Source organism: Mytilus galloprovincialis, chromosome 13, assembly GCF_965363235.1.
Source record: "Mytilus galloprovincialis chromosome 13, xbMytGall1.hap1.1, whole genome shotgun sequence".
In the NCBI taxonomy this organism is placed as follows: Eukaryota; Metazoa; Mollusca; class Bivalvia; order Mytilida; family Mytilidae; genus Mytilus; species Mytilus galloprovincialis.
The window spans coordinates 40341781-40353236 of NC_134850.1; the positions used below are offsets into that span (position 1 = coordinate 40341781).

An 11456-nucleotide genomic window follows, 5' to 3' on the forward strand; every position below is an offset into this window, starting at 1 on the left:
AAAACTTGCACACCAAGTATTTGTATTTATGAGGTAACTGCAATCTCAGTCATGTTGACATATTTGTAGATCTTATTCTGATCGTTTTCCTTTTTAGAAGAATTTTCTTCAGAAATAGCTGTTTTTATGATTTCCGGACTGTGCGTCCGTTAGTTCGTTCATCCGCCAGTCTGTCCCACTTTAGGTTTAAGTTTTTGGTCAAGGTAGTGTTTGACGAAGTTAAAGTCCAATCAACTTTAAACTTATTACCACGATAGTGCAAGTGGGGCATCTGTTTTGCTATTTCTTTGGTTTTTGTTCACTTATAATTTTGATATTGATGACAAAGAATAAACAAGTAAAACTATGAGCTACTGCTCACTCAGTCTGATGATACCCCTGCTGTGACGGCATTATTATTACTATACTATATATAAAAATATTAATTTTCGCGAACCATTTAGGTCACGGAAATTCCAAAATATGGCATCAGTAAGGAGAGTTGTGCAAATAATGTGAATACACAGAACCCCCATCCAAATTATCTTTAGCTAAAAGTATTCATCATTTTCTATTTTATATGTACTAACAACATTCCATTTTTCTATAATTTCGATTAAAATATTCCAAAATCTGAGTTAAAAAAAGTCAAATGCCCAAAATAAACATTGTCTGATTGGTTGAAGTACTGTGGCGTCAATGATAAGCATAGCAAGCCTCGATGTAAAGCACACGCTTCACATGAATAAGGAGAGTTTTACAAATAATGTGAATACACAGATCCTCCATCCTATTTATATTTTGCTGAAAATGTTGCAATGTTCATCATTTCTGTTTTGATTCTGCTAACAACATTCCATTTTTTCTTTAATTCCGATTTATATATGTGGAACCCGCGATAAAAATAGATGGCCTCAATGATTTAAACGCAACGCAAAAAATTCCGTTGACCCTGAATTCAACGGATCGATAATAGCATCATCACCATCAACAAAATGTTTACCGTTATCTTTGTGAAATTTCAGTTATATAGTTCTTTAATTAGAGAAATTTTGGTAAGTATTACTTATTAATGTTAAGGTTCTACTGATGTGCTCCTCTAGACCTTTTTGACGTTCCGTTTTATCCCATTTATCTCAATATTATCTCCGATGACAGTAATGTCAACCCGACCTATTCGTGTCAAAAGTGAAAATCGCATCGATTTATTGAACTAATTTCTTCTAAAACTGTGCATGCATTATTTCTGTATTATATGATAACCAATCACATTCACGTTGCATGTTTGCATGAAAATGGTCATGTATTAGTGAATTGTAAGGGCGATGCAACTTGAGGTCAGTGCGCGATCACGTGACATTATTATTTGTAAACAAATTTAAAACATGCTCCCCGCGTAACACGTGTCTGAATTATCCTTTCAAAGTGTTATGAATCTTTCAATCACTATTTTATGAAATATTTCTAGGTTTGCATATCAGTAGTCAAAGTGAATTAAACGTAGTTCTTAGTTGTGTTTTTTTTATATAGAATTAGAAGGTAAATCTACATAAGGGGGTCTCATTGGGGGGGGGGGGGGGGGGGGTGTTCTGATCCCAGATCCCACTTACTGTTTTGTCAGATTCCCATATCCCGCTTACACTATGTACATGAGCAATTTTCATTTTTTTGTCATTTCCGGGGTCCTGCAGAACCCCATTTCCCGTTTTCACGACAGACCTCATTTCCCGTTTTCATGACACAATAATTTGACTTTCACGTTTCACGCTTGCGAAAAATTGTCAATATTGGTCACGCTTAGACCCAATGAGAACCACACACTAGTCAGTATTTAACTTCACCCAAAAAGATGACTCAACTTCCCTCTATATTTAAAACCTGCATACTAATTTAAATAGCATTTGCTCCCCTTGAACACTATTTGGCCCCTTCCGTGTCATTTCCCTTTAAATTTGCTGAAAAGTCATACTTTAAGTCCATTTACAGTAACGGCTAATATTTGATTTTACCATCTTAATTTCAATTTTCATATTGAACACATTTGACCATTCAATATGAGTTCCCATGTATTTTTGTCATATATGAAGGAGGTTTTAGGTCATGTTTTCCTAAACACCTTATTGCTATTGGTCTGTCTGGATTGTTAAAACCACAAAATCAAATATTGATGAATATTCAAGTTTTCAACAATCCCGGAACATTAACAAAGATGTGTGTGAGAGGGTGAAAATTACCCTTCTGATGTACTGATATTTTTAGCACCCCAAGTGAGAATCTAACTCAGGACTTTCAGCACTGTAGCCATCGGTCTTCACCACAAGATCACGAACTCACATTTGATGAACTAATTTCTTCTATATTAACTGTACGTGCATAAATTCTGTATTATTTGATAACCAATCACATTCACGTTGCATGTTTGCATGATAATGGGTTCTGTATGAGTGAACTGTAGTGTATTGCAAAATTAATGCAAATTGTGACGTCAGTGCGCCTTCACGTGACATAATTATTTGTAACCAAACCGGCTTCTCATGTAATGTAACGGTTTATTTCGTCCTCTGTGATATTTTATCCTGAGGATAATTTGTCCCGGTAATTTTTTTCCAGGCATGGTATTTCATTTCACAGGTTGATTTTTCCCAGAGGAGTGAAAATCTATCAGATTTCTGTGTTATGCGGATATTATGTACGGGTATATATTTGCCGTATTATATTTCACAGAACCGTGTGAAAAAGAGTCCCATTAACTACTATGTAAGTTACTCTCAATCAATATATACCTGACTATAATTATAAAATGTTTACAAAGGTAAGCAACTGTCTAGGTCCAGGTAAGGGAGGGGAAAAATTAGTATTAGTACTATTTCGCAGAACGATAAACAGATGCATAGACAGACCAAGGGGGTGGGGGAAATTTAGCTTATGACATATATGTAAGAAATCATTGAAGCTTGATGGGAGTGGGCAACCCTCTGGTCCATCAGAGCCCCCACACCTTTTTGAAAAGTTCTGGATCTGCCACTGAGATTTGCAGGTTTTCTTAGTAAAGATACCTTAAAATATCACAAACTGTGTGCTTTCCAGACCATAGTTTACATTTTTTTTCATATTTTGCCGTGTCAAAATGACCTAAATTTAAAGGACAGTATATAGACCCAAAAATGGTATATCACATTCTACACATCAAGATTTTAGCAGGAAAGACTGCCATCATTGGCCATTGGAGTTTTTAACCATTGTGACTTTTTAATTTGATCTACTCCACTAATTAAAGTCGTTGAAGTAGAATATTTAATGTAGGTTTGTCCACATTTTGGTATATATTAATACATGTTTAGAAATAATGTTGAGCCTGTTCCTAGATGCCTGTTATAGACTTCAATATTTATTGTTTATTGAAAATAAATGGAATCAATTCTTTCAGAAAAGTTTAATTCTATGGAAATGTATCCCCCCTTTTATAAGTTGAAAAGGCTATATAGAGGTCAATATACAGTCTCCAACAGAAAACCAAAAAAGGAAAAATAAAGTGAATTTTGGAGAATTATTAAATGTACATGCATTTGAAATATTTAAGATATATTGTTTCAATTTTTTTAGTTCTAGGTTCCACATAACTACCATTTTAGAAAACTATTTCAATGCTAAGTCTATTAGAGGGATATTTGATTTTCATTGGTTGTAAATATGGAATCTTATTCAGTGGCAAAGGAAATAGACACTGACAAGTCTTAGATAACATTTTATATAGTTTTGAATTTTTCTTCGTCAGTTGACTAAAATTAGATGGAGGTGTGTTCTAATTTCCAACAGAGGAGCAATCAACCTATATCAATATGTGCATGAAGCAAATTGATAGTTGCTAGATACTGAATGATTATATCCACAATAAAGGTTTAACCTGTGCATATATACTTAAAACAAGATAAAAAAAGTCATGTCTTTTTCAGGACTTCTGAATCCAATCATGTAGTATGGAATGTTATTGAGATATGGTTTGGGTGGATGGATGGTCATGAAGGACCTGTAGTACAAAGTATATCACTGGATTTAGCTCTTTGTCTAAGTGTATTATTAAAGTACTTTGCTTTGAGCTCAGTTCATTGTTATGCAATTCATTCTTTGTGAAATTAAGATTTGACAGACAACTCTAATGGACAAGGATTTGTCAAAGTAGTATCATCTCTATGTACAATGTAAGTATTCAGGAGATAAAAGCATTCTATTTTGATTTGAACCATACATTTTATAAAAAAAAGTGGGAACAAATTTACCGGACAATGCTACTCCCACTACTAGCAATATGATGCTAGGTTGTTTTAATACATCTGTATTGCCTGCTGATGACTCGGCCCTGAGTGTAAACGGTCCTTCAATTAGGAGGGAAAAAAATTATAAGGCCTATCCAGTCTAAGGGAGCTACCATTTGATTTTTATGGGGGGAGCTAGGATGAAATTTGAAAAAAAGGCAGGACAGGATTTTGAGTAAAAAAAAAGGCAGGATGAGTAACTTGGCAAAAAAAAAAAGGCAGGATGACAATTGTTGTAAAAAAGTCAGGATAAGCTAAGAAAAAAAGAGGCAGGACCGAATAGACTGAAAAATAAAAAGGCAGGACATAGATTACAACTAAAAAAAAAGGCAGGACAAAATTTTTCATCCTAGCCCCCCCCCCCCCCCCCCATAAAAATCAAATGGTAGCTCCCTAATCGATTTCTAAAACTATACTTCATTGCACATGTTCAACATTTTTATACAACCACAAAAAATTTGGGGTCGTAAATTGGTATCCTGTCCGAAAGATGGTTTCTGGATAATAACTTTATTATAAGTCAACAGAAATCAACAAAATTATAACACAACGTTTATAACCACAAAAGGAAGCTTGGGATTGATTTTGGGGGTTATGGTCCCTAAGGTTTAGGAATAAGGGGTACAAAGGTGCCCAAAACAAGCTTTAATCTAGTGTCGGTTTAAAAAGTTGTGTATAAGTATTTCAATTGTTTTGAAATTGTACCACAATGTTTAATACCATAAGTAGAAGGTTCGGATATATTGTGTGGGTTATGGGACAAACAGTCTAATAATTACGGACCAAAAACAAACATTTTTGTAAATTCAAGACCCTTAATTGGAGTTTGTCCAGAATGGTTCTTGAATTACCTAATACCAATGCTTTATGAAATCTTCTTTGAAAATTGGAGTTATCTTTCTTTGTTCAGTCAACTTAAATCAATTATACAATATACAATGCAATATTCACTTTATTACCAACTGATAAATTAAAGCAGTCATTAATAACCATTCAGTGATTGCAAGCACTTTCTAGGGTATGCCCTTTTACAAATGGAAAAATTATACATTTTTTTAGTTTCTGATCTCTTAACTGAAGTTTGTCTCCTCTAAATGTTTCTCATTTCAGAAATTAAAAAGAAAATTTCTTTAGATATTTTTGTTTGAAAGGATTAATATTCAGCAGCATAGTGAATTGCTCCTAACACAAAAGCAAAACAAATATTTAAGTTCATTAGACCACATTCATTCTGTGTCAGAAACCTAAGCTGTGTCATCTATTTAATCACAATTCAAACTCAGAGCTGTTTCCAGATTGAATGTTGTGTCAATACTAGCCCCAACTGTTCAGGCTTCGACCTCTACAGTCGTATAAAGCTGGGCTCTGCGGAGCATCTGGTCCATTCATTTGTTTATTTTGCAATTTGTGTGAATTAACATAGTTACAGTAAATGCTAATTACTGCACTTTCATACCACAACAAATATTGTATTGGTACATGTATCACTCAAATGTGTATCCATATAACAAAAAAAATGAAAAGGAATAATTTTGCATTACCTTTTGAATACTATGACTTTTTAGATATGTAGACATATTAAGACTCATTAGTAGATGTTGATAATATTGGCTTAAAATGCTTGAAATTCTATCAGATTACTTTTGGAGCAGTTATGAGTTTTGAAATTAGAAAGATCATATCATATGCAACAAGTGTAGTAAGTTTCAAGTTGATTGGAATTCAGCTTCATCAAAAACTACTTTGACCAAAAACTTTAACCTGAAACTCCCACTTCCATTTTCTATGTTCAATGGACCGTGAAATTGGGGTCAAAAGTCTAATTTGGCTTTAAAATTAGAAAGATCATATCATAATGAACATGTGTACTAAGTTTCGAGTTGATTGGACTTCAGCTTCATCAAAAACTACCTTGACCAAAAACTTTAACTTAAAGCGGGACAAACGAACGAACGGACCCACAGACCAGAAAACATAATGCCTATCTACTATTGTAGGTGGGGGCATAAAAAATTTAATAAATAACACTCATAATGCTCAGATTGGTTGTCATCGTGCAACATAGTTAATAACACCATATAGAAAAAACATAGAACTCATTTTGTCATAAGACACTGTCAAACATCCATACATACTATCCACACTCATCTGTGTCCACACTTGTATCAATAGTATAAAAAGATGTTATTGATTGGTAAACAGGAAGTTGTTGATTGCAGATGAATCTGAAAACGCATCACAGGGTATAGCCGACTCATAAAACTTGAATCCAAATTTCAGAAATCATTGTAATGTAGTTTTTTTAAGTCTTTGGAGTGATTTAGAGATGAATACTATTTTCCATTTTAGACTACATGTTGACCTCTACCTTTTTTCATTTTAAACTTTTATTTGCTGCCTTATTCATGTCCAACCTTTTGCCTTACTCATACTTTCTGATTAATTTTTAACAATGCCACATTCTGTTTGTGCCTGTCTGAAGTCAAGTGTGTAATCCAGTGGTTGTTGTATGTTGTTGTGCAGTATATTTGTTTTTCATTCATTATTTTGTACATATTAAGATTAGGCGGCAAGTTTTCTCGTTTAAATAGTTTTACATTTGTCATTTCTGGGCTGACTTTGGGGTATGGGCTTTGCTCATTGTTAAAGGCCATTCAGTGACCTATAGTTGTTAATTTGTGTCATTTAGTGACTCTGGTGGAGAGTTGTCTCATTGACAATCGTACCACATCTTCTTAATGTTATATATCAGATTTCCATAATTTGTTGCAGCTAGAAGTTGTAGCTATTTCACTGGAAATGCTAGATCAATTTTACATTTTCTTAAAAAATTAGAACTGACACTAGGTTGATATTGAAAGTTTTTTTATTCATTCAACTTTTAAAATCAATGTCATTAAACTAAATGCTAAAAAGGATTATAATAGTCCTTGGTCATTTTTTGCTGGTCAGGTGCAATTGTTGCAAGCTTCTTGATCCTCTACTGAACCAGTGCAGTGTATTCCCCCATGTTGAGGAGCTGGAGTATTGCATGACCTTTTCCTTTCTCTGTAACCTTGACAACCAGAATTGACGATACATGATGACCATTGTCCCCAATCACTGAATTTTCCATTGACAGCTGTCAAGAAAAAAGCAATTATTTATTTGCGTTGAATGTAAACAAATATAATCCACAATATGGTTCCTGTATCTTTTGCTCATGGTTTATTCAAACATTATTTTTAAATGTCTGGCAAAATTTGCAATTTTTTTCAAGTGATAAAAAAACCCTCTTTAAACAAGAAGTCTAAAAGAACAAAACTTTTATTTCCATCAATGAACATATTTTTTTAAGTGGCATGACACATTTTTATATTTCAATATACTTACGACAAGGATGCTCATTACAACTGACAGAATTCACACCATCTCCAACACAGTCGGTGCCGCCCTTTGCAGTAGCAGGATTATTACAACTTCTGTACTGAGATTGCTTTCCACCTGTAACATTGAATAAATATAAAGTAGACAAGTGTGAATTTAGAGTAGACAATGAAGCAAGCCTTGGGTTGCAGGATGTTTTTTAGCTGTGGTGACCTTGGACTGTTTTCTGCAGTGCAAAAATCATTATGGTAAATATGTTCAGTCAAGTAACTAACAAAACTGATTTATCTTACTCTGGTTTGTTCATAGATCATATATATATCATGGTAAAGTTGTTATGCAAATTTGGTTTACCATGTATAAATGTACAATGTTTGACACCTTGCTTTACAAGAACAAAGTGTTTAGAATTATGATGAAAAATTAATTATTCTATTAATACTTTCTTTTCAACTTCAACAAGCTATGTTCAATATGATTTTCTGATCTCAAATAATTTCTATCATAAGAAGCTATCAATACCTCCACATGTGACGGAACATTCCTTAAATGCTGACCAGCTTGACCAACCACCATTTACAGGTATTCTTGATGTGAATGGAAGCTGAGATCCTGCACCCCAACCCTGTGAACAAATACAAATGTATAAATAATAGGTAACAAGTACACACCCGTGATATCGCGGGTCCGTGACTGAATTAAAGTATATAACTATGCCTAAGTCTTATTTTAGTAATTAGTATTGTCATCTGATAAAGTCATGCCGATTATAAGATACACAGTTTTCTCTGCTTTCAAATCTTTCTGTTTGAACCCGTCGACCTGGAACTTATCAATTATTGGAAATATTAATTATTTGGAAAACAAAAGGTCCAGGCTATCCAGGAATGGGGTATTTTTTTATCAACAGCATTGTCCTATATTAGTTATCTTAGAAAGTCTTGCTGATTGCTGAATAAAGCTACAATAGGGAACAATTTGACGATGATTGACTTTAGTAGTGTCAGCCCTTTGATTATGACCCGTGTATATAGCAAAATCCTAAATACACCGTTTGGTGGTGCGCCTGTCAAATGCGGAACGTACAGATAAGGTAATAGCTAACAGGTGAATATACTATTGGTGTCGGTATCGGATTAGACCCGGAACTTGTTAATTACTGATTGGCAATATTGATTATGTGGAAAACAAAAGGGTCTGGAGTGGTGTAATTTTTAATTTACACCATTGTCCTATATTAGTTATATATAGAGTTGAATTCTTTGATTTGTCGTTTTTACCCGATGACGGCTGACAAATTGGACCTCGTAATTTTAGTATTATAGATGTGTCTCTTTAAACTTCTGTGTAGCGGTTTGTTGAATGTTGTGTGTCTTTTAAAGATATTATTAAACCATTAGAATTTGTTAAAAATGGTCTTTTCGGGGCATTAATTCATCATTTTGCTGTGTATAGTTTTACTTCTATCTATAAGAATTTTATTTGAATATCTAAAAAAAAATTGCTAATTTTGGTCAAATCTGAATTTAAGGCAACAACCTCTAACAAGTTGTAGTCTTTTTTGATATTTTTGATTTGCTGATCATTTTGTTGCAAATAGTTTATAGCTATCTATCATAGTTTTTCAAATGACTCTGCAAAATCCTAAAAGATGGTCAAATATCCTCATTAAGGACAATAATTCCTGTAAGATGGTCAAATATCATCATTAAGGACAATAATTCCTGTAAGAAGACTTTCGTGATTTTCTATTATGTTGCATTTTTGCACATCTTATACTGATAATTATTTTGCAGTTTAAAGTATAACTTTTTATGCCCCACCTACGATAGTAGAGGGGCATTATGTTTTCTGGTCTGTGCCTCCGTTTGTCTATTCGTTCAGGTTAAAGTTTTTGGTCAAGGTAGTTTTTGAAGAAGTTGAAGTCTAATCAACTTGAAACTTAGTACACATGTTCCCTATGATATGATTTTTTTAATTTTAATTCCAAATTAAAGTTTTGATCCTAATACACGGTCCACTGAACATAGAAAATGATAGTGTGAGTGGGGCATCCGTGTACTTGGGACACATTCTTGTTTAATTACTGTTTTCAACATAAAAGGCAAACATGTTTAGAGATCAAAATCATTATTAGGACAATAACTCTTTCAAGGAGTCAATGAATGGGTTTTACAAATGTAAAACGAGAAATCTTTGGCCTGATTTATGTACAAAACCACGAATAAAAAACAAATATGTAACACATCAACAAACTACAACTTAGCTATTTGGTAAATTTGTTGACCTTGACTTGCTGATTATTTCAATGAGAACAATGCATTTTTAAGATAATAGGCAAAAATGCGCAAATTCGTCATACTCATTATTTAAGGGCAATAACTCAAATTTGTCTGGTCATTTTTGTGTATATAGAAAGTTGGTATAGATCTTGAAATAGTGAGCATATGATACATCGTCAGATTTTTCTATTCTGATTTCTAATTACTAAACAATTAGTTGCATTTTACGGTACCCTTATGTTTTATTTTCAGTAGTGGTTACCATGCAAGTAGATTGCAACAGGAACATAAGGAACAAATCTGGAACAAGGTTTCATAACGAAGATTGTGATTGGTTTTTTGGTTTACTGGTTTTTAGTGGAGAACATGTGTGTGATGCTTATAGCTCACATTAGATAGACTACCAGGTGAGCTAAAAATGTAAATAATCAAAATATATGAAAAATGGCAACTAACAGTATTATCATTATTTATCTTTGTAATATTAATTAAATATATGCCCACTAATTACTATAACATACATGTATTACCTTTGGTGGGGTGGGATCTGTAGCAGCTAATGTTCGTGTATCTGTAGACATTTGACCCTAAACATGGAAACAAAATTTAAGCACATAATAGGGGGTCTCATTATGGGGTTCTGATCCCAGATCCCGCATACTGTTTTGTTAGATTCCTGTATCCCACGTACACTATTTACGTAAGAAATTCTCATTTTTTTTTGTAATTTCCTGTGTCCTGCTCAAGACTTCATTTCCCGTTTTCACGTCACATTATTTTGACTTTCACGTGTCACGCTTTCAAAAAATCAACAATCCTGTGTCACGCTTAGACCCCATATGAGACCCACATAATATATTGCACCTAGACATCTAGAGATTGCAATAACTCGCTCATAAAATGACAACAAATCAAGAAGTAGGAGGCAAGTTCAAAGCATCCCAAATCTAAACAACTTGTGAATGAATACAAAATTATCTGTGATCAGTGCAGTATATATTTTCCTAATGTTTGGATAATTTTAATCAGGCAAAAATATCAAAATTAATAGCCGTTCCATTATTTACCAACTAAGAATGTTAAATATAATTATTCCAATGCCATCAGCAGAGATGTCACTTAGCCCCAAAACTTACATTGCTTGTCTTTTTGTAATTTCCAGGATTATTGTAGGCAGCCTGACGACAATCACCATTTGACCTATCCCCAGACAACACATCTACTTGTACGTAGGGACAATTACCCTCACAATTTGAGGTTGTAGTATCAGTTCTTGATTCGTAGCTGATGAACTTCAAAAATAACATTCTGCCAAAAAAAAAATCAAATATATAAGCAAATTAGAACAAATCTTTAATTGAACATAAATTACCTTCCTGAACTGTACTCAATTATTTTCTCTAAGATAATGTTAGAACAATAAACTAGACTTAATAATTTGAACAACTGAAACCATAATTGTACAAATAATGTCTGTAGTGGCATTTATAAAGATTTTATTATCTGCTGTAATCAC

The 11456-nt window shown here is 33.4% G+C and overlaps 1 protein-coding gene across 1 annotated transcript; it reads right to left on the reverse strand.

The window, feature by feature from the left end:
- Positions 1 to 7140: 7140 nt before the first annotated feature.
- Positions 7141 to 11243, reverse strand: LOC143056656 (thrombospondin-2-like). The gene is made up of 5 exons (XM_076229814.1): positions 11077 to 11243; positions 10471 to 10527; positions 8181 to 8283; positions 7665 to 7775; positions 7141 to 7413 (listed from the first exon to the last, which is right to left on the reverse strand). Exons 2-5 carry the CDS (start codon positions 10519 to 10521, stop codon positions 7241 to 7243), a joined length of 438 nt encoding a protein of 145 aa, XP_076085929.1. The 5' UTR covers positions 10522 to 10527; positions 11077 to 11243; the 3' UTR covers positions 7141 to 7240.
- Positions 11244 to 11456: the final 213 nt, after the last annotated feature.